This window comes from Colletotrichum tamarilloi, assembly GCF_030869305.1.
Source record: "Colletotrichum tamarilloi strain Tom-12 chromosome Unknown Scaffold_5.1, whole genome shotgun sequence".
Lineage (NCBI taxonomy): Eukaryota > Fungi > Ascomycota > Sordariomycetes > Glomerellales > Glomerellaceae > Colletotrichum > Colletotrichum tamarilloi.
Window position 1 is genome coordinate 290,541 of NW_026849388.1, and position 21,935 is coordinate 312,475.

A 21,935-nucleotide genomic window follows, 5' to 3' on the forward strand; every position below is an offset into this window, starting at 1 on the left:
GAACGGAGTAACAAAGGTAAAGCATAAGGTACGGAGTACCTCGTGGCACGCGTGGCACGGTACTCGTCGGGTGTACTGCAAAGCGGCCCCCCCAGTCCAAGTCCGCTGCCCGTCACCTCATCCTGACAGTGGAGCGCTGACTGGACTCCTTCCACTGGCTCCTCGGTGGCTTGACACCCCGGTCAAGGATGAATCCAGGGTGCACGTGCCCCGTTTACCAGCCACCCGACATGCAACTCGGTACCACTCACCAGGGCACTCACCACTCACCACTCATCGTTCATCACCACCACTCAACCACTATGTCAACCAGAACCAGGACTATCACACCCCTTGAGCCTGAAATTGCATACAACATCATGGATGAAACACTAACGAATGTTTCAAAACATTGATAGTCTGTGATGTTTGCTCTGTAGAGCGGGGTGCACTACGAACATCTCAAAGCTAGTCCTCATATCGTAAGGGAACATCTCAACCTCATCGCGATGGACGCCCACCTGATATGCACTACCTCGCATGTGCAAGATACAGGATGGAGAGAAGCGTCCGGGCGTTACTCCGGCTAGCTCCAGAACTGTACGGATAGATGCTCTTTCTTCAGACGCCCTGATGAGGTAAAAGCCAACGAAGCCACGGTCAGTGCATTCAAGCTCTCCATTTATCCTCCTGTCATTCGAGTCTACCAGACCACCAAAGAGTAACGGTGTGTTTGCTCGACGTCTAAACCCTGCGAGCCGTTGTCAGAGGAAAACGAGTCTGGTGTTTCAACCTTTCCCCTCCTGGCTGGGCTGTCCATGGCTCAGTCGCATCCTTACATCACCAGACTGCAACCATAGGGCCAATCCTCGAGTGGTTCGTTGTACTTTATTCTCCATGATCTACGCCACGAACCATTGAGCTCTTTCGAAATCTTGTGCTAGCAGTAGCATCCAGAGCTTGTCATTACTGGAATCCTGGCCACGTTTCTTGCGGTTGACAGGTCGTGACAGGGCACTGCGCCACTCGCCAAACTAGAAGATCACCTTGTCCTTTCCTCCCCCCCCCCCCCCCCCCCCCCCCCCCCCCCCCTCTCGCTGCCCACCGCGCCGGAAAAAAACAACACACACGGAAACAGAGAGCACAAACCCCCCCCCCCCCCCCCCCCACCCCCCCTTCCCTTTCCCCCCCCCCCCCCCCCCCTTCCCAGAGTCATGGGTTCCATTGGCACCAAGTGCGGAAAATAAAGCATGAACATGGGCTACAGGGACCTCAACCCGACTCCAAAACCTATCGTGCTTCGTTCCATACCTCACCGCATTCTACAAAAAGGAGCTCAGCCACACCTGCTTCCTACTAAGACGCCAGCATCCTTCGCATGAAAAAGAATGAGTGTACCATGGCACTCGCCAACGGATGCAACACCCACGGCGTCTCGAACTTGACATGCCTCGCTATCGACCTCGCGATGGTCGTCCGCGGCGAACCTTCAGTGAACATGAAGTCGTGCATGAGCTCGTCCGTCAGCCGCTGCACCTTTTCCATCCGGGGGAACATGTCCTTCTCAAACGCCTCGATCCTCTTATCTAGATATCTGGGTGCATCTGCACTTGCATCACTGCTCTCGGCGACGGTGCTGATGATGGCTTTGGCCAGCTTCATCGCATCCTCAAGCGCAACATTAACTCCCTCGCCAGCAAATGGCGTCATTAAGTGCGCCGCATCTCCAATGACTGTCACGCCGCGCCGGTGCGGCCAGGTGAAGCCCACGGGGAGCATATAAAGCGACCTAGGAGTGCACTCCCCCGCAGCCTTGATGATCGCCTCGGTGAGCTCCGGAGCCCAGTCCTGATATAAGACCAGAAGCGCCTTCTTGACTGCCTCGAGGTCGTGCGCATCATACCCGCAGACCTCGGGAGACGCCCAGTCCTCCCCGCCGCCGCCAGTGCTCGACGCATATATGCTCAGGCTGCCATCGCCCATCTGTTGAATCGAGAGACGCTTGCCGTCGCTGTTGGCAAAGACGCTACCCCTGTTGGCAAGCTTGTACACTTGAGGAGCCGTCTCGGCCGCGTTCGGGATGCTCATGCCGAATAACTTGATTCCCGTCCACAGAGGCTTGATATCCGGCGCCAGAAGCTTGCGGACCTTGCTCCACGCCCCGTCTGCGCCTACAACCAGATCGAAACCACCAATACTAGTATGTCCAAACACAAGACTGCCGTCTTCTCTGACTTCCTTGAGTCGGTGACCCCATTTAATCATATCCGGCGGAAGAGACTCGGCAAGAATCTCACGCAACTTGGGCCGGTCAATCTCCGGACGCTCCTGTAGCGAGCTGCCGAGCCCCGTCGCGGAATTGACGAACCACGGCTTGTTGTCCTTGTCGACGATGGCCATGTACTGGCCGTCGTACCGCGCGTGCTTGAGGAACTCGTCAAAGAGGCCTGCCTCCTTAAGCGCGGCCAGCCCGGTGTCTGTATGTAAATCCAGACTCCCGCCCTGCGATCGAAAGTTTGGCGAGGCCTCGCTCTCGAAGACGGTCGCTTCGATCTTGGCGAGGTGTAAGAGGCGTGCTAGTAGACATCCTGGCGGGAGATTTGTCAGTTTGCACGCTGACTGGGCAGATCCGTATGAGCGTGGTCGTGGTGCAGTACGGATGTTTTAAAAATAAGCAGCTTACCTGCAGGTCCTGCTCCTATGATTGCTATCTTGGGATTTGACATGGCTGACAAGGGCTATCGGGTGAGTGATGACAGTTCAACTTCACGTAGTTGATGCTCTTAACTGATGGGTCCAATTAAAGATACTGGGGTAGACAACGCAAGTGCTCTGCTTAATTTGACAGGCTCGAAGTACTTATAACTCGTGTATTGAAGGTCTTGTTTGGCGAGGATAGCGCGGTACATTAGATTATCTCCCAAGGCAAGACAAACGGAAGGAAGTTCGCGTGGACAGAAGCGTGTTAAGTACATGCCACCGGATGAGTAGTGTCGGAATTGAATCAACGACGTTAGTCTGCCCGTTTGGCAAGCATCGAAGAAGGAGGATACCTAGACGCGGCTCTCTCGCACCTGCATTCGCTAGTACTCAAGCACAAACGCACTAGTCGTTGTCATCACTCGAAAAACATCAGAGAAAGTGTCCAGGAACATGTCGTATGTGGCTAGGGAGGACGGTGGCTTCTTGAGTGGTTGCGTAGAGTCCCAAGATAATTGCTCCGGAATCCCGTTTTACACGAACTCTAAGACTAACAGCTTTCCTGCGAAACCCGTTCCACGTTGTAAGTCGCACTAGACATGTAAAAGGCGATGACGCAGCTGAGCATTACAGCCTCAAAATAGTGCAAAGCTTAACGCCGAATAGCTGTGACCTCACAGCCGCAAGATCCGGCTCCAACGAGGCTACTCGTGGTGACAAGCGACAAAGATTTCGTGTTGTGTTGCTGCAGTGAAGTTTGAATATCAGAAAGGGATGCTGCCATCTCATCTTTCCGAGTTCTGAGTGGTCAAGTACCAAAGTACCTGGCTTCGAGGCCTGTGAGGCACAGAGAACCTGAGAAGAGTGGGGACCCGCTCAGCCGTCCAGTGCCGTCCTCGTCGCTTGAGGCTCTGTCTGCCTCAGGCCACAAAGGCATCGAACTCGGAGCTTGCACTTCGGGGAATCCAGAAACCTTCAATTGATCACATCCGCCCGAGCTGACTGCCCCCCCATATAACCTCGTCCATCAACAAAACCAAACAAACCGCCAAAATGGTCTTCGCCTGGAAAGCCGCCGGTATCACGTGAGTTCAATTGACGAACGCCCTTCTCCCGAGCCTTCTTTGCACCCGTTGCAATTGGGCAGCACCCGCGACCAAAGCCGAGAGAGAAAAGGAAGGAAAAAGCTGACCCGGCAACCCCCGATTTCCAGCTACAACCGCTACCTCGCCGTCGCCTCGCGCGTCGTGCGCCGCAGCTTGAAGGAGGACAAGAGACTCATTGCTGAGCGTCGTGGAGAGATGGATCTCCGTTTCGCCAAGTGGGAGGTGAGAAAGCGATCCGAACATATGGCGATGGGCATCGAACAGAATGGCTGACTCCAATTTACCACAATCGCAGAACGGCAAGCAGGGCGAGGTCAAGAACCTTGCTGAGGCCACCGTCAACGCTCCTCCCCCTTCTTCGTAAATTTCCGAACCGACACACGTGTGAGAGAGACAAAGAGGGAGTTGCATCCGAGGGTTGTCGAGGGATAGATGGGGAATGATGGGGAGTGAAGACACCCTCCCCGGGTACCCGCCGGCTTCAGCTTGACAGTTGAGCTGCTGTATCATATGAAAAACTGGGCATAAAATCTATCAATCGAAATGCCATGCTAAGACTTTGTTGATCGATCTAAATTGAATACGTGCACTGCCAGGGGCCGGTGATGAAATGTTGCGATGTCGGGGGCGGGTTGCGGGTGACCAGCGCGCGCTTTCGCTCGACGTTGGCCAGAATGTTGGGCGTGCTTTCCAGGTTCCCTCCACCCAAATTTGCCCGCCTGCCGGACAAATTCGGTTGTGATCAGTCAATCACTCCATGTTTCCCGTTCCATATACCCGTAATTTGCAACAACACCAAATTCGCAGTTTTCATGTAGAGACAAAAGACGTTACCGTTGCACTTTTAGTCTCAACTGCTTGTTGAAAATCATTTCATAAGGGACTTAGGGCAATCATCGTGTTCCCGAATTTACCGGCCTTTTTTTCTCCTTGATGGGCATATCCATGCCCAGGCCAATGCAACTGTGACCTCACTAAAACCTGCACTCAACGCACTCACTCAACCCAAGAGTCTCATGAGGTGCAGTTGCTGATATGGCCATCCCGTCCGGCTTTGGAATGTCTGATGGTAAGGAAATATCCCAGCCCGATCAAGACCCTTTTTTGGCATCACGTTCCACTCACCGATTCTCAAGACATTTCAAGGCTCTCGCTTGAGCTGGACCGCCAACCCCACCCTCCGCCGCCTCCGCCCAAGGCGTCAAACAACGGCATCGTCGCTTTTGATATCACGTCAAAATTCAAGACAGCCGCGGAGAGTAAGCTGCAGGAAATCCTACCATAACGAGAACAGGATGTTGGACTGACCGTCTTACGCAGCGCTTGCCCCTGGCGAACTGGTCAAGGATGGCTTCTTCACGTTGTTTGAGTCCGTTGGGGCTCTCGAGGTACGTGGGCCGATGAGGGGTTTGACGGAGACTATGAGGGGCTCCCTACTGACGGCCACCCAGATCATGGACCCGAAGATGGACAGCGGTTGCTTGGAAGCCGAGGATTCGCTAGACGTGGACTATGATGTGACACGCCCTCTTCTCCCTGAGGAGGTTCTTGGCATAATCGACCAGCTGCTCTGCCATGAAGTTAGTATCGCGCCGGTAGAGTCATTTTCTCTCTGCTGACTTGGTTTGCAGATGGCCTGGCATGTTGGATATCCTCTCTCTCAGACCGTCCTCACAAGCGTATACGTCGAGTCGATTCTCATGCCGAATCCTGCCACCATCGACGACGCGCACTTCATCAGGGATGCCAACGGCACGCCGCCGGCGCCGATGCATGCCGTTCTTCGAGCATATTGCTTGGGACTCTTAAAGACGTGCGGCAATGTCAACGAGAGGATCAAGAATGAGCATTACTATGAAGTGAGTCTTTTCGCACAGCGACTCGCCTCACCTCCACACACATCCATCTCCTCAGCTAACCAACTAGTATAGGAAGAGGACTTTGTCACAAATACGTATAACAGGATCCTCCTCGATGATTTCAGCGTAGAGTCTGTACGCGATGTCCTCAAGGACGCAAGCTTCATTCTGCGGCAACTATCGGATTCAATACCAAAGGAAACCATAGACGCCCTCAACAATAGGCTACTCCTCCGATACACGTTCCTCGCAGCCATAGACCACACGCAGTACCGGACAGACCCGGCCCTCATCAGAAGCCCTTGGAAAGAGGCTCTGGATTTGCTTCCTGGTATTAAGAGCACTCATGCGCTCGGAAAGCCCGTGCCTGAGGCTTGTAGTGCGAAACTGCAACGCAAGCTCGCCAGCACGATGCCGCCGCGACCGATTGTCGAGATAAGTTTTGACGACGCCTTTGGGCACCTCACGAAGATGATTAGCGACGGACTGGAAGTTGTGGGAGTGCTCGACTACACCGACGCCATCTGCCTCCAGGTACTTATCTCACAAACACATCCCCATTCTTTTGATCAACTACTCATACAAAAACGTCTAGACCTACGTCACAACTTTCCAAGCGAAGAAGCCCCAGCCCCTCATCTTCGTCCGCACCCTCCTCCAAAGCTTCCTCTTCAAAGACATGCAAGTCCTCGGCCACAAGTCCATCCGCCAGCTCCTCGACGACGACCTCTCCATCGTCTCCCTCCCCAACAGCCCCCTTCTCGACCGCGCCAACGACGACGTCGAGGCCCCGCAGGACCCGCGTGTAGCCATCGCCGACACCATGGAATCCTTCCGCAGGCGCGCCGCCCAGCCTTACCTCGACATCCTCCGCACCTTTTGCCAGAACCGGTGCCGCGTCCGCCGCACCCTGTGCCACATTGTCCGCGACTGGGAGAGCCTCCAGTTCGACGCTGAGGACATCGACCAGGTCCTTCAGGAGCACACCGGCGAGCGGCCCCTCGTGTATCAGTCGGCCGCCGGCCAGCCCGTCGAGCAGTGGTCCCTTCCGCTCTCGTCGTGGGCGTACCTGTACAAGATCAAACAGATGGAGTGGATCGTCCAGCTCGGCTTCGAGCTTGAGGTCTACCAGCCGGACGAGCTGGCCGGCATGTACTGGTACCTTAACTTCCTCGCAAAGAACCGCCTTACACACGTCGAGCGCATAAAATCGTTCGTCGTCCGGAGTCTGAACCAAGCCCGCTCAGGGGCCAGCAACAAATCAACAACATCATCATCGTCCTCTGGGGGCCTCACACCCGCCGCAGAAGCCCTATACACCAAATCCCTCTCCTTCCTCCGCCAAACCCTCCTCGACGCCGCCGCGACAGAAAGCCTCGCCGACGCCCTCTGCTGCCTCTACACCGTCCTCCACCGCCACCACCTCATCACCCCGCCCCCGCGACCCTACAGCACCGACGAGCTCCGCTACGAGCTGCGCATGAAGCCCTTCGCCGCCATCGGCCTGCCCTCGCTCCCGACGTTTGAGGAATACACCGTCGGCACCTCGCAGTCAGACTGCCCGACGCGCGACCTGCTGGAGCTTGCCGACCGGGCTGTGGCGGGCGCGAAAAGGGCGCTGGAGGTGATGAGCAAGTTTTCCGAGGCCGAGGCGTTTTCCGTCGGGTCGCATGATCGGTGGGTGCCGTCGGTGAAGAACGGGCTCAAGGCGTGCATCGCCACGGGGTTGGCCGTGTCGGTTGTGCGAAAGGCGCTGGACAAGTCGGGCGGCGAGGGCGGAGAACTGAAGGTCAAGGCCGAGGTGCCGACTCCTGACAAGTCATATCACGAGTGGTGGATCGTTCCGCGAATCATACCCGTCGCATGAGATTTATATGACTTTTGCTAGAGAAGACATGTGGCACATGAGAAGTAGATACGTGGTGGATTATTGATATCCTACTTTCCAAGAGAAAAAAACAAATTCATAGAATACACCCACCCACCCCCTTTCCAAATTTGCCGGGAATCATGTGATACCTAAATCCAGAGTAATCCCATGTGTCCGTCCAACGCTTTGTCCAACCCGTTTTTTACCCCCGTGTTGATATTCCCACGTAAAAATCAATACAGGTTCTTGTCTTGTCATGAAGAATGACTGCTTGCTTGCATATACGCTGAGCAGCTCACGCTGATATGCGCACTTGTTGCCTCTAGCTTACTTGTGTCTACATATATATGCTGGTATGTCCCATCCCTCCACCTACCCCGATGTCATGTTGTTTGACTCGGAGCGGGGGAGGTGTAAGTTGGGATCTTTTTTGGACGTGAATTTTACGCGCGCTTCTTGGCGGCAATCGACCTGAGCTTCACGGTCTGCTCGTAGAGAACATCCTTGAAGGCAAAGAGCAATGCGGCGGTCAACACACTCTGGGTGACCTTGGGGCCGATACCTGTGAGAAAAAAAAGTCAGCATTGCAGAACCGAAAAAAGGGGGGACACCATCTCGGAACGACATCCGAGGTAATCACTCACCCTTGTAGAGACCGGCGTATCCCTCCTCGCGGATGACCCTGCTAATGGCCTGGGACATGCCCTCCTTCTTCTCGCCGTTGCCGGCGACGTGCATCTGGCTCTTGACCGTGATGTACGGGTAGGTGACCGAGGTCGCAAACAGCTTGCCCGCGGCGCCGAGGAAGAAGGCAATGGTCGGCGTGACCCGCCTCTTCTTCTCGACCGTGTTCTTCATCTGCTCAAAGAGGGTGTACTGCAAGATGGGGTTGATGACGAGCACCAGCGCCGGGATGACGCCGTTGAAGAGCGCCTGTGGTCCCTCGTTCTTGAGGAGCGCAAGGAGGGTGCCGATGGTCGAGGGCGCCTTCTTGGGCTTCGCGGCCTGGGCCTCCTCGTCGCCGGTGGTGCTGGCGTCCTTGCCCTTGCCGCCGCGGGTGGTCATGCGGGTGTTGACGACCCAGATGGGGTTCGTGATGATGACGGTCGCGGAGCCGGCGATGGCGCCGGCGATCATGGACTCGACGGTCGTGAGCTTCTTGCTGGCGCGGCCGGCCTTCTCGGCGGCGGCCTCGAAGAAGGCGCGGGTCCACTCGTACCAGTAGTAGTAGACGAAGTTGGTGACGCTGATGCCGAAGAGGGCGGATTCGAGGCCCGAGTAGAGGCCCGAGACGCCCTCGCGGGCCACGATCTTCTGGACGGCCGTGAGGAAGGCCGAGTCGGCGCGCTTCGATTCGACTTGGGCTCGGGTGGAGAGGGTGATGAGAGGGTAGCTGTTGGCACGGGTGCGCGCGGATTAGAAGAGTGTCTCTTGGGGTATAAGACAGGAGGGGGGGGGGGGGTTGTGGTGGCCTTACGTCAGGGCCATGGAGAGGAGACCGCCGCCGGCACCGGCGAGGGCGTGGGCGACATTGTCGTTTTGGGGGAGGACTGGCTTCGACATGGTTGCTTGCGAATTGGGGTTGAGGTTGAGTGGATGGTGGGTGTGGTGTCGTGATATAAGTTCGTGGGCAAAAAGGTTCGATAGATGAGACGATGATACTATCGATTCAAAACTGATGCTGCATCCAAATGCGGGTGACGATGGGGTGTAGATGGTATCGTTGCGACGGTTGTAGTAATAATAATAATAATGGCATTGGTAGGAAAGGTTGCTGCTGACTGGCCCTATACCATCTCAAACAAGAACGTTCGGTCCCTTTTGGGTTCTGGGGAGCCGAGGTCAAGCACGTTTTCAATGCCGAAGGGGGGGTCGGAGGGAGTGAGGGAGGGCAGTGATGGGCGTCGTCGTCTGCCGCTAAGAACCTTAACCCCAGTTATGTCATTACCTGCCGTGCTATATATTTCATGCGCGCGATCACAGGACAAGGGGGATGACAAAGGGGTCGCATGTGATGGGGCTCCTCCCCAGAAGCCTGGCACCGTGGCACGCCTGGCACGGCCTGGGAATCCGGGTCCCTTCGGGAGCTCGTGGGGTCGGAGCTATTTCGGGGCCCGGGAAGATATGCTTCATTTGGGAAGAAAATACGCTTCCCATCTTCTTTTCTTACTGGTGTTTCTTTCTAATGATCAAGCACACAGTTGATACAACATCTGAATAGAAGGAAAGCATCAGAAGAGTCGGAGCCATGTAGCAGTATGATCATGAACAGGAATGTTGTATAAGGCGGGAGACATTGTACCTAGTGATTTCTACCCGGCAATGCCTCGGCACCGGTTCCGCTGGGATGTAAGCCAGCCAAGGTCCATTTGGAGAAACGGAAGTACTGCCGAGCATCAAGGGAGAGAATGCCTATCGCATTTGCCTGATAGACCAGGGTAAAAATCCCGATCATGACAGCTTCGCGACCCTCTTTCCTTGAGATAAGGCAAGGGCATCAAAGGCACCCACCATCAGCGTCCGTACTTATTCAAGGGCGCATCAGCTAACTCTTCTCGACGAAGCTGACGAGGGATCTTTTCACGGACTGGGAATCTGGGTGGGCCACCTGGAAGAGCGGGACTGATCGGAACAGCGGGGAAAAGTTGTTCCCCTGTCATCGCAACCTCAATGGCCTTGGAAGCTGACGGGACGGGACCCCCGCGACCGAGGGGCCGAGCTAAGCCCAATCTGGGACTAAGTAAACAAAACAGATTTGACAACCCAAGTGGCCAGGCCCGACCGTCCCTCTGTGCAGACTGCAGCTCGCATGTACACGGCCACACCACTTCGCGACGACACTTATCCAATGCATAGAATTTGACATATTTCTATTGCTGGTTTCACACGAAGGCCATTGAGCCTAGTTTTTCGTCGTCGTTTCTTCTTTCTTTCGTAGAAAAGTCTATGCGACAAACATAGCGCGCGGCCTTTTTTTTTTTGGTCCTTTTTGCCATTCCCGTATTTCTCAAAATGGCGACGCCACGGCCTAGAGGCGGTAGCGACGAGCTGCTTTCGTCGCCAGACCCGCTCAACGACACCGTCTCCTCCGCCCTCTACCCTTCATCACGTCGCGTAACTCGAAGTCAGAGATCACAACGTCTATTCTCCCTCGGCGGCAGTAGCACTTCGCCTAGAAAGCAAATGTTTGAGCTCGAGGTTGGCGACGACCGTCAGCCGAAACGGCTGCTAGTGACCGTTGAAGCCGAGGGCGATTACGAGAATGTCGGTGTCGGGAATGTTGGGCGCAGATTGTTCAACGCAGACACACCCACCCTTAGCCGCGGCGCATACACAACAACAGTTCCTCTGGCCGGTGATAGGAAGAACACGGCCGTCAAGACACCCGCGCGGAGAGGTCGACCTCCCAAATCCGCCGGAACGCCTAAGACCGGTACGGCGACGAAGAGGAGGGCCACAGCTTCTCCACGAAAGACACCAAGACAAGCCCGCAGAGTCAAGACCATTACCGATTCAGATGGCTTAGAAACCGATATCACCATTCAAGGCACACCGAGATCAACAACTCGTCCCAGACGGGCCACCAGTCGTCCACCGCGCGAAGTTTCCCAAGACCCGGCGCCCTCTACGATACCCCCCAGCACAACCCGGCGTCGCGGCCGCCCAAAGCGCGTTGAGTTTTCCGATCAACCTGTGGAAACGGTCGAGGACGATATCGACCTTGATGGCGTGGCGCCTTCTGACGACGGTCTCGCAGCGAGCATGGAAGACATGATTGTAGACGATCCTACCCCAAGGCGAGAGCTCCCCACGAACCCGATGCCGGAATCCGAACCAGATATCTGGATGCAAACAATGTCAGACCAAGCAACACCGCGCGCATCAACACAAGACAACCCAATCGCCCTCAGTCCGACACCAGCTTATATGCAAGATAAGAGCCCGACACCATCTGAACAGCTTCATTCAGAGTCTGAGAACGAACCCGCATACAACGAATACGATTTCGCACCGGGTGCGCCTAGCGACATTTCATCACTCATTGGCGACAACGATGGCAATGACGAACTCCGCGACCAGGATACTGTTGCTCAAGGCGAAGATTTTAGTATGATTTTCGCCAACTCTATTCCCTCCATGAGGGGCCACATGAGCATGCACGACCTTCGCTCAGAAGATGTCGGTGAAGAGACTGGCTTGATCGTCAACCAGACCCTCGAGACTTTAAGGCGAAGCGGTGCCCTGCATGTTGACGATGATGAGGATGAGATCGAAAGTATCCCCGCCAAGCAATCCTCGCCAGTACAAAATCCTCCAGCTCAAGAGGAGGAGGTTCAGTTGCAGAAGGAGAATGAAGCGCATGTGGACCCCATCGTGGCCATAGAGGCTGAAGAAATCGAATCTCCAGTCGCCCTTCCGTCGTTGCCTCGTCCCGATCTCCCACCTCCGTCTCTCGCATTCAGGGAGACGTCACCGAGCAGAGGGTATCAGTCGCCAGGCCGAGCTAGAAGCAGTCCTCGACGCAAGCCTATCCCGCTTAGCAGACAGCTTATGGAGTCCAAGGTCAAGCAGATGGATGCGGAGAACTCGAGGCTGGAGGAATCGAGAATGGACACCTCGCAGATTGACAACTCGTTTTCCAGCGTACCCTCAAGAGTTTTGGCTGCAGCGACACCCGGTGCTAAGAGCATCCGGCGGAGCTCGATGGTAAATGAGGAGATGTCTGTCATGTACGAAGACGACTTCTCTGAGATTCCGGAAGCCTACTTGGAAGCTGCTACGCCTGGGAGGCCGAAGCTACCTGGAATCAATGACCTTGAGACGCAGCACGAAATCGAGCAAGAGATTGGGCGAGAGGCCGATGTCTCTCAGGCACGCGAGGAGACCTTGATGGACGAAGTACACGATGACACCGTTATGAACGAGGCACAGGAAGAAACCGTCATGAATGAAGCATACGAAGAAACAATTATGAACGAGGCACCAGAAGAAGATCAGGGGGAAGAGGACGCCGAGGCTGAAGAGGCAGAAGAGGCAGAGGAAGAGGCTCGTAAGAGTTCACCCAAGTCCGCAGCCCCATCTATTGCGAGTGTTTCTTACACTCGATCAGACTCAGCCAGAATGCCGACACCAGACGATACGCCCTCTCCCGCCGAAGTTCCTGTCCCTCAGTCAGACGCCAAGACCATCGAAGCGGCCCAAAGTTCGCCGACAGCTGCGTATTCTCAGTTGCCCGAAGAAGCAAACTCTGATCTTCCGGTCCCGGACCTGACGGTTGGTCTTCCTGCGGCCTCCAATGAGTATATCACGCCCGTTGCCCCTGTCTCGTCCCCAATTCCATCGCCCGATGTCAACCTCTTGGCGCCTCGGGCAGCATCGCCAGACAACGGAATTCGCCCTACGCTATCTCCTATTGTGAGGGCTGGACGAGCTCTGCAGAGCGTCACGTCTGATGCTTCATCGCCTCCCCGCCAAAACTCTCTCGGTAGCCCTTTCAGGCCTACGACAAGCAGCAGTCAGCCTCAGTCTGCCGCGAAATCGACTCGCAGCTGGACTCAGCCATTGTCCAACTTGATCCAGGCCGGAGCTCAATTCTTTGGTTCCCCGACCCGCGCCGCAGCACAACCTCAGCCTCAACCCCTTGCGCCGCAATTAACAGGAGAGCCGTTTGATGACCCATTCGGCCCCGAGAACGACCACACTGGCCAGCCCAGCTTTATGGAGGCCTTGAGTAAGAGTATGCGGACGTCTCCCGCCAGAGAAGAACCCGAGGGCTCGTTCTCAATGTCGGGATCGCTTCAAGTCGCTCCAGGCGATGAAGCCGATGAGATGAGCTGGATGCAAGAGGCTCCTGCCCCACGCGAACAGCCCTTCGCCCAGTCGCGCTCCTTCCATTCTAGTACGAACACAGCTTCTAGGTCAATGCACAGTCGGCGACAGAGTTTTGAGATTAGTCTCGTTAGTCCAGATCGTGCCGAGGACACTGAAGTCGAGGAAGAGCAGCCCGGAGCAGAAGATGAGGAGGAGGATGATGATATTTGGGCGGTAGAAGCATCGCGTCCGGCTTCGAACGGAGGCCGTCAACAGTCTTTTGCGAAGCGATCAGCACCGTCTATCCCTCCCAGGCGCACAGCTCTTCCTAGCCCCTGGCAGAAACCCGCCGAGCCTACCCCCAAGCAGACGCTGTTCACGCCGGCGGTGTCACGAAACCGCAAGTCAGAGTTTGCAGACGGCGAAGTCGAGGACTTCTCGATGCTTTCTCAACAACAGAGCCGTCAGAAGCAGATCCCTCAAAAGGCGTTTGAGGTTGCTCAGAGGTCGTCCGCCAAGAAGGATCTGGCTGCCTTCTTCTCTTCTCCCAATCTCCTACCTGGAGCAGAGGGCGTCAAGGACGTCTTGGACAAGAAGCGACTGAATCTCCAAGGTGCTGCTCAGCGCCCTGAGCGGCTTGATGCCGGCCTCGAGACAAACTCCATGTTCCCATCTGTCCCGCAGAAGGCTTTTGCCCCTTCCGCCAGCGGGCGTTCGGATTTGTTCTCGCCCGCCAAGCCTTCGGCGACCAAGTCTATCGCTGACACGTACGACTACTCGGATCCCGTATCGGCTATCAAGCCGTCAGTACTCGGGAAGTCGGTCATGGATACCCGTCGCGAGCTGTTCGCGTCAACGAACCTCCGCAGTAGCACCAGACACCGGTCCGAGATCCCAGACTCTCAGCCCAACATGTCCGACGAGGTATCGTTCCCCTCTGTACCGCAGAAGAAGAACTTTACGCCCAACGTGGGGGCCCAAAAGAACACCCATAACAACCTCTTCAGCAAGGCCCCCTCGGCGGCGCCGGTGCCATCGTTGACACCGGTGCGGATGCAGCTCACGCGCGCCGACATCCAGAAGTGGCAGGAGAGTAGTGCCTCCGCCATTGCAGAAAGCTCGCCCACTGCAGCCGAGTCCAAGTCGGTGTCAGAGTCCGAGTCGGAGCAGCGCGCCCGCGTCCTCCGGCCGTTGCCCGACAGGAACATGTCGCCGACAAAGTCGTGCCTGCGATCCCCGCTGAAGCCCCGCACGCCGGGCCGCGTCGTCGAGTTCACAAGCAGCGTCCTCTCGCCCCTCGCGCAAGCCCAGGTCCGCGCGGAGCGGCGGTTGTCTGCTAGTTCTAGCGGTAGCGCCGCTGCTGCGCAGCAACAGCAGCAGCAGCGCATCGCTGCCATTATGGAGGAGGAAGACAAGGAGAATGGTGATGTTGTTGGTGCTGAAGCCACCGTCGTTGAGGAAGACGAGGAGATGAACGGGGACATGGATGTCTCCATGACCGACGCACCACAATTAATGAACGATGTCCAAAAATCAGCACTCGTCGAAGAGCAAGAACCCCAGCGTCTGTCGCAGACAATGTGGTCGCGCGACCACTGGCTGCTCCTAGACGACATCATCCAGCTGCGCCGCGAGGGCCCCTTTGACTTTGAGTTCCCCGACGACTTCACCAGCAAGTCGGCCTGGCTACTCGGCCGGTCCGTCAACTCGCACGGCGCCAGCTTGAAGCTGGAGCAGTGGCACCTCGACGTCGTGGACGCCTTCCAGGCCGAGGTGGGCGTGTGGAGTGAGGAGGCGCTCGCCAAGAGGGTGTTTTCGCTCATTGTTGGGGAGGAGCTTAGGAGGCAGGGGAAGGCTCCCAAGGCTCCTTCGGTTCGGTTTTCGTAAATGGTGTGCATGCATATTCATGACGGTGATTGGGGAAGTGCGCGTGTGCATATTGGGCGTTTTCAATTTGGGAAAGTGTCCTGCTTACTGTTGCAGGGCATATGATTTTCACGACAGTCTCATGCTTAATGAGTGTGTATACAAGCTCTCACCACGTTTATAAGGGGGAGGTTTGGGAGGCTGGGCGTCACAGGGCATCGTTATGTTTGATTTTTGTTTCTTGTCTTCATTGGTCACTCGGGCACCTCGCCCGCAAAACTGTTAGGATACCACTTCATCAGAATGAATTTCTGTCTCATGCACCGCCGGCATTCGTGTCTATGGTAATAGTACAGTCCCAAATCCATTCCGCTTTGCCAACCCTGGACGCCAGCCTTTGTCATCTACTCGAGCATGGAGGCCTGGTTGGTGTAGAGAACATCCACCACGCTGCTCAGCTTCTCAACCGTAGCCAGGGCGTGGTCGTATGCGCTGTCGCGCTCAGTCTCGTCGAAGATGATGAGGCATCCCGCGCCCTGGTCCAACACACCGATGATGACCTTGTCCAGGATCATCTGAGAGAGCTTGCGCTCCACCTGTTGCGTGTCGAGGCCGACCATCTTTGCGATGTGGCTGATCTCGACACGGGAGAACGGCTCGATGACCTTGATAAGGTTTTGTTCCAACATGGCGTCGTACAGACGTCGCAGGTGGTTGCGGATGAAGGCGTCGCTGCCGAGCTGCTCACGGTAAGACTGAAGTGCCTGCTCGTACTCCTCCAAGGACCGGTTCGAGTGCGCACGGGCAACGGCCTTCATAGCTTCGAGGTTCTTGCTGGCGTACTTCTGTGCCTGCTTGGACGTCATCAGGTTGTTGACGTCGTCGGCCAAGTTCAACATGATCTTGCACAGAAGCATGTACTGGAGAGCGGCAGTGGCCTTGACTGACTCGTCCTGGGTGTGGTAGCCATCGAGGGCCTCGATGAAGTAGGAGAAGGCGGTGTTGAAGTCTTTGTCTTCGGCGTGGAGCATACCGCTCTGCATATCGAGGTGGGCTTGAAGAAGAGGCGGGGTGTAGACGGAGGCGGCGCTCGTGCGGGCGCTGGTGAGGGCGGCGCGGGCTTTGGGGATGTTGCCGAGGGCGTGGTAGACACGCGACTCGAGGAGCTGGACTTCGACGAGGACAAGCTTGTCGTCCAGGCGCTTGAGCTCGCGGAGGAGACCGTTGATGAGTGTGAGTGCGTCGTAGTAGGATTGCTTCTGCATAAGGAGAGCGACCAGGCGGGTCTCGAGGTTCTGGCGCAGGAAGCTGCGGCGCTCCGAAGTTGCCCATTCTATACATGACTTGGTAACTGCGATCTGGATATCGGTACTGCCCTCAATCTTCTCGAAGAGGTCAAGCAGGGAGCGGACTGGAGGGGTCCTAGTTAGTCACGCCGTTCTTTCACAGCTGGGAAGAACATCAAATTGAATCCATACCGAGCTTTGCTGTCTTTGCCTTGGCGAATGAAGACAGGGTTGTCCGGCTTTTTGTGATCAGGTCGACGAGCTCCTGCGTCTTCCTAAGCGGGTTGTTAGCAAACATGGGGCCCCCACGATGTCATCACCGGACCAAGGAGGGGCTCACTTCTCATCCCGATACAACTCTCCCAAACCAAGCAACGCCGTCTCGTACTCCTTTACCGCAGCATCGGAGGTTGCGGAGGAAGGGGGCTGAGAGATGATTTCCTTGTAGAGCTGCTCTGCCTTTCTGGGATCTGTCTTGGCCACCTTCTGTGCCTCCTGCACTCTCGCCGATTCGCCCTGAGCCATCCTGACTGATTGATTTGACGTCGAATCGGATATGGTGGGTTCGAATTGGATTGCTGAATTGAGCTCGTGTGTCGTCGGTGTTGTTGAGTGGTGGTTTGCAGAAAGATCGCCGGATTCGTGGTGGGTTGCAGGTAGCTTGGTGCAGTGTCAAGAGCTCCAGCCGCCGCCTTCAGACAGGTCCAGGTTGCCATGACCGACGCAAGCAAGCCCGGCCGGCCAGCACCTTCGGTGGGCTGAAGGGCAGGGGCCACACGGACCGAGATTGATCCGCCACCTTATCTGATTGGCAATTATCCTCCGATAAGTCCCCACCCCCACTTAAATTTTTGGGAGAGAAGTTCTGTGAGACTTTCAGAGCCATCGAGGATTCTATGGTCAAGCAAGACATAGCATCGCGCCTGCCAACATGAAGATCAAGGCCATTTCTCGGAGCGTGGAGGCCTACCAGCCTCCAGGCGCAAACGCGCAAAAGCTTCCTCGGTAATTATAGGCCAGTGGCATCCGCAGACCTTGGCTAATCGCAATGCAGCAACCTCGATCCCGCCCAGCACCCTATGGAGCGCGCCAGAGAGTAAGCAGGCTTCGCCATATGCTGCGATCCAAGCTGACGAAGGAATACAGGTACACCAAAGCCCTGAACGCTGTCAAGCTCGAGCGCATGCATGCCGCACCTTTCATCGGACAGATGGGCAGCGGCCATGTCGAAGGAGTACGTCCAAAACGAGAAGCAGAGCGCCTATTGTCCCCGATTTCTAACAACTGAACCAGGTTTACTCGATGGCAAAAGATCCGAACTCTCTCAAGCACATGGCATCGGCCAGTGCCGACGGTGTGATCAAAGCTTTCGACCTGACGAGCCGAGCCGAGATTTGGCAGACGAAGAGCGCCCATTCCAACATCGTACGGAGTCTCTGCTGGACGAAGGACGGAAAGCTTCTGAGTGCTGCGGCGGACAAGACCATCAAACTCTGGGATCCCTACAACACGCCTGGCGATTCTCCGCCGATCTCCTCATGGCTGGGTACGAATGGTTTCCTCAGCTTGTCCCACCACCGAACGCGAAACGCCTTTGCAGCCTCGTCTTCCTCCAGTGAGATCGCTATTTACGACCTCGAGCGACAAAGTGCGGCGCCCGAGGTGCTGCGCTGGCCGAACGCGACCGACTCCATCAACTGTGTTTCCTTCAACCAGGTCGAGCAATCCGTTCTAGGAAGTACAGGCGACGACAGGAGTATCGTCCTCTGGGACGTCCGTACTGCGATGCCCTTGACCAAGACGACGATGACGTTTACCTGCAACTCTCTCGCCTGGAACCCGATGGAAGCCTTCAACTTTGTCGTTGGTAGCGAAGACCATAACTGCTACGTAAGTCATCTGAAAGCTAGCCTACCCCTGAACATACAGTTAACGAGAATCAGATGTTCGACATGCGCAAGATGGACAGAGCGCTCAACGTCTTCAAGGGCCACGTCGCCGCCGTCATGAGCGTCGAGTTCAGCCCGACAGGTGAAGAATTGGTTTCCGGATCTTACGACCGAACAGTGCGCATCTGGAACCGCGATCAAGGACACTCCCGCGACATGTACCACACCAAGCGCATGCAGAGGGTGTTCAGCACCATGTTCTCCCCCGATTCGAAGTATGTTCTCAGTGGTTCCGACGACGGTAACGTCCGTGTCTGGAGAAGCAACGCCACGGACAGATCAGGCATCCGATCCGCCAAGCAGAGACAGGCGCTCGAGTACAATGAGGCCCTGGTTGAGCGATACAGCCACATGCCGGAGGTCAGACGTATCAAGAAGCACCGTCACCTGCCCAAGGTTATCAAGAAGGCGGGCGAGATCAAGAACATTGAGCTCTCGTCAATCAAGAGGCGCGAGGAGAACGAGCGCAGGCACACCAAGAAGCAGTTCGAGAGGCGGAAGGGCGAGAGAGAAAAGCAGATCTTGGCCCGGGAGAAGTAGGCGCATTCTGGGCTTGCCACTTTTGGCGTTAGTTCTTTGCATTGTTCGGCGTTGGGGCGGCTTGTTATGTCCATGTAAAAAGGAAAAGGGGGAATAGTCGTGTGAAAAGTGCAACTTAGATAGGGTTATACCACGGATCAACTCGTTTGGTCAAAAGAATGTAGCAATGATCATGAAATAGAATCATGAAGTAGGCTTATTAATTCCGTTCATTTGATCATGATTAGGTACGTGCTGAAGCATGCAAACTTGCGTCCCTGGCCTCCCCTCCGCGCCCTCTCGGGTGACCGACATGTCCGCCGGGCTCGGATAAGCTTAAGACAGCTTGACGGCGGCGCTGACGGGAGCGGGGTCTCGGCTCGTCTGGCCGTGGAAGATGGGCGGCTGCCAGGGGCTCCGGGGTGTTTTAGTGGTCGTCCCACCAGGGGTTTCCAGGGGAAGCTGCCACCAGGGAGCGGCCCCTAGGGCGCTTGGCCACCGTTTCAACGCCTCAGGTCCATCCACATGTGACGAGTTCCCGCCAGAGCGTCAAGCTCCCTTGGTGGCCCAATTGAGGTTTGGCTGTGCGCTTCTTCGTCTCATCTTTGTGCGTTTTTTCCACTTCCAACGCTGGACGACACATCTTCGCTTTTTTCCGAATCTCTTCTTTTCATACTCTCATCCTAATTTTTCGAATCTGTACAGAGTGCGACCCCTATACAATCTCTCTTAATAATCGAACTCTCGAAACGACATAGAGCTCCTACACTGCTCGACCCCTCGCACCACCACCACGACCGTTACCACCAGCCATCCTCCCCCAGACGTCCGCGATGGAATACCCACGCCCACCCCAAAGCGACTCGTGGTTCGCGCCGCTCTCCCTCGACCTCCTCGTCAAGGTCTTCAAAATCACCTTCTTTCACCCCTTCGTCTCGTGGATCATCCCCCTCTGCTTCCGCGCCCAAGCCCTCCGCTGGGATGCCCCGCCCATGCTCGTGTCCATCGCCTGGGCATGCTTCATCACCGTCTGCTGGATCGCGCAAGCGGTCAACCTGCGCATCGCCTACGGCCTACCACGCGAGGTTGACCTCACCGAGGAGGTAATCGTCATCACGGGTGGCGCCAGCGGCCTGGGTCTCCTCATTGCCGAGGTGTACGGCATGCGCGGCGCGACCGTGGCGGTGTTGGACGTAAATGACATGGAGAACGGCGAAGCGCGGGGCGTGACCTTCTACAAGTGCGATGTGACGGATAAGGCACAAGTTGCGAGGGTTGCGGCGCAGATCGAAAGAGATGTAAGTTTACCAACCGCGTCTTACAAGGCCGGAATGCGCCATCACAAAGACAGAAAGACTAACCATACTCCAGCTCGGCACCCCAACCGTCCTTATCAACAACGCCGCCATCGTTAAGGGCAAGTCCCTCCTCGACCTCGAGTTCGAAGAGATTGAAAAGTCCATCACCACGAACCTGACCGCACACTTCTACACCCTAAAGACCTTCCTCCCGCCCATGATCCGCGGCGGCAACGGCGGCACCATCGTCACAATGTCCTCGGTCCTCGGCCACCTCGGCGCCGCCTCCCTGACAGACTACGCCGCCGCCAAGGCCGGCGTCACGGCCCTGCACAAGTCACTGACCGCCGAGCTCGCCGCCTCCCACCCGGAGATCCGCACCATCCTCGTCGAGCCGGGCCAGCTGTCGACCCCCCTCTTCTACGGCGTACAGACCCCACACGCCTTTGTCGCGCCCGTGGTTGAGCCCGTCGACGTCTGCAAGGAGGTCATTGCCGTCATCGACGCCGGCAAGAGCGCGCACGTCGCGATGCCGCTGTACGCGAGGTGGATTCACTGGTACAACGTACTCCCCGTCGCCGTCCAGCAGATCGCGAGAAAGGTTGCGCGTGTGGATACTTCCATGCAGACGTTTATCGGCAGGCAAGAGCGGGGGATGAGCGAGAAGAACGGGAGTCTGATCTAGATCGTGTGTTTATTGATTTTTATGTTTTCCTGCACAAATATCCATGGAAATTCCTGCGGTGCCGGCACCGAGTGTGGTTTTCTCTGTAATGCCAACAAGAGGCGGGACATATAAACACGTTTAAAGTCTCAGGACAATTATGAATAAAACAATACTATAATTTCAAAAGAGCATATCTTGAATTTGATCAACCTTGAGTCACTCAAGTGCTTGCCTCCTTGTCTCCCGAGCCGGACAGGTCCTGGGCAGGCGATACCCTGTTCAGCCCGTCGAGTTTCTTATACGTCAGAGCATCAAGGTCGACTCCGTCGAGGGCACGCGCCTACCTCTTCCGATTAGCTTTTCTACCGCAGGGAACAGTGTAAGAGGGAAGGAGGGAGGCGGAATAGGACAAAGAGGGGAAATCTCGTACACTGATGCCATAATAGTCCTCCTTCAGAAAGTCAATCCCCAAACTCGATCCGCAGGCACCACAAAACATCTGGTCCTTGGTCTTGGTGTTGAACCGGTAATTCGTGCACTTTTCGCGCGAGCCGTTGTGCCATGTGACGTCCTTCTTATTTGGGTCTTGTTTTTTTCAAAGTCACAGAGTGTCAGTCATAGCCTTATGCGTTCATGTATTATGACCCCAAAGATACCTCCATGATTGGGTATGAGGCGTCGTAGGGAGGGTGTTTGAGGTAATGATATCCTGGACTCTAATCTTGAGATGGAGTGGGTGTGAGAGTGAAGGATAACTCACAGATGAGGAGGTACCCGCTACGCCGGCAGATGGAGCAGTTGCAGTTGAGGACCTTGTACCCGTCCTCCAGCGGCGGCGAGAGCGTGAGAGAGAACTTGATGGCACCGCAGTGGCAGCTTGCGTCGTACGTCTTTGACGGCTTGGGGGCTTCTTCTGACGACATTGTTTTTTATTCCCGAGATGGCTCTGACTGTTATGATTTCGGATTTTGGGGCCGATGAGTATGAATGAGATTTGGAATGAGTTTAGGATCTTTGGTTAAATT

General features: G+C 55.9%; 9 protein-coding genes across 9 annotated transcripts; 5 read left to right on the forward strand and 4 right to left on the reverse strand.

Moving 5' to 3' along the window:
* Positions 1 to 1,335: 1,335 nt before the first annotated feature.
* Positions 1,336 to 2,705, reverse strand: CTAM01_02192 (tetracycline resistance protein from transposon; the record flags this gene model as incomplete). Its single annotated transcript, XM_060518231.1, has 2 exons — positions 1,336 to 2,567; positions 2,663 to 2,705. 2 exons carry the CDS (start codon positions 2,703 to 2,705, stop codon positions 1,336 to 1,338), a joined length of 1,275 nt encoding a protein of 424 aa, XP_060386864.1.
* Positions 2,706 to 3,732: 1,027 nt separating this feature from the next.
* On the forward strand, positions 3,733 to 4,149 carry CTAM01_02193 (uncharacterized protein; the record flags this gene model as incomplete). The annotated part of the gene is made up of 3 exons (XM_060518232.1): positions 3,733 to 3,764; positions 3,893 to 4,007; positions 4,081 to 4,149. The coding sequence occupies 3 exons, from the start codon at positions 3,733 to 3,735 to the stop codon at positions 4,147 to 4,149; spliced, it is 216 nt and encodes a 71-aa protein (XP_060386865.1).
* A 671-nt stretch (positions 4,150 to 4,820) lies between these two features.
* Positions 4,821 to 7,511, forward strand: CTAM01_02194 (Mak10 subunit; the record flags this gene model as incomplete). The annotated part of the gene is made up of 7 exons (XM_060518233.1): positions 4,821 to 4,854; positions 4,922 to 5,044; positions 5,106 to 5,173; positions 5,237 to 5,365; positions 5,417 to 5,644; positions 5,717 to 6,178; positions 6,240 to 7,511. 7 exons carry the CDS (start codon positions 4,821 to 4,823, stop codon positions 7,509 to 7,511), a joined length of 2,316 nt encoding a protein of 771 aa, XP_060386866.1.
* A 446-nt stretch (positions 7,512 to 7,957) lies between these two features.
* Positions 7,958 to 9,077, reverse strand: CTAM01_02195 (uncharacterized protein; the record flags this gene model as incomplete). Its single annotated transcript, XM_060518234.1, has 3 exons — positions 7,958 to 8,076; positions 8,159 to 8,907; positions 8,992 to 9,077. 3 exons carry the CDS (start codon positions 9,075 to 9,077, stop codon positions 7,958 to 7,960), a joined length of 954 nt encoding a protein of 317 aa, XP_060386867.1.
* A 1,449-nt stretch (positions 9,078 to 10,526) lies between these two features.
* On the forward strand, positions 10,527 to 15,212 carry CTAM01_02196 (uncharacterized protein; the record flags this gene model as incomplete). The annotated part of the gene is made up of 1 exon (XM_060518235.1): positions 10,527 to 15,212. One exon carries the CDS (start codon positions 10,527 to 10,529, stop codon positions 15,210 to 15,212), a length of 4,686 nt encoding a protein of 1,561 aa, XP_060386868.1.
* A 383-nt stretch (positions 15,213 to 15,595) lies between these two features.
* Positions 15,596 to 17,002, reverse strand: CTAM01_02197 (PCI domain-containing protein; the record flags this gene model as incomplete). The annotated part of the gene is made up of 3 exons (XM_060518236.1): positions 15,596 to 16,602; positions 16,670 to 16,752; positions 16,818 to 17,002. 3 exons carry the CDS (start codon positions 17,000 to 17,002, stop codon positions 15,596 to 15,598), a joined length of 1,275 nt encoding a protein of 424 aa, XP_060386869.1.
* A 406-nt stretch (positions 17,003 to 17,408) lies between these two features.
* Positions 17,409 to 18,966, forward strand: CTAM01_02198 (WD domain-containing protein; the record flags this gene model as incomplete). Its single annotated transcript, XM_060518237.1, has 5 exons — positions 17,409 to 17,482; positions 17,532 to 17,573; positions 17,624 to 17,711; positions 17,771 to 18,367; positions 18,421 to 18,966. The coding sequence occupies 5 exons, from the start codon at positions 17,409 to 17,411 to the stop codon at positions 18,964 to 18,966; spliced, it is 1,347 nt and encodes a 448-aa protein (XP_060386870.1).
* An 812-nt stretch (positions 18,967 to 19,778) lies between these two features.
* On the forward strand, positions 19,779 to 20,928 carry CTAM01_02199 (short chain dehydrogenase; the record flags this gene model as incomplete). The annotated part of the gene is made up of 2 exons (XM_060518238.1): positions 19,779 to 20,243; positions 20,317 to 20,928. 2 exons carry the CDS (start codon positions 19,779 to 19,781, stop codon positions 20,926 to 20,928), a joined length of 1,077 nt encoding a protein of 358 aa, XP_060386871.1.
* A 202-nt stretch (positions 20,929 to 21,130) lies between these two features.
* CTAM01_02200 (glutathione-dependent formaldehyde-activating enzyme) lies at positions 21,131 to 21,833 on the reverse strand (the record flags this gene model as incomplete). Its single annotated transcript, XM_060518239.1, has 3 exons — positions 21,131 to 21,250; positions 21,341 to 21,495; positions 21,671 to 21,833. 3 exons carry the CDS (start codon positions 21,831 to 21,833, stop codon positions 21,131 to 21,133), a joined length of 438 nt encoding a protein of 145 aa, XP_060386872.1.
* Positions 21,834 to 21,935: the final 102 nt, after the last annotated feature.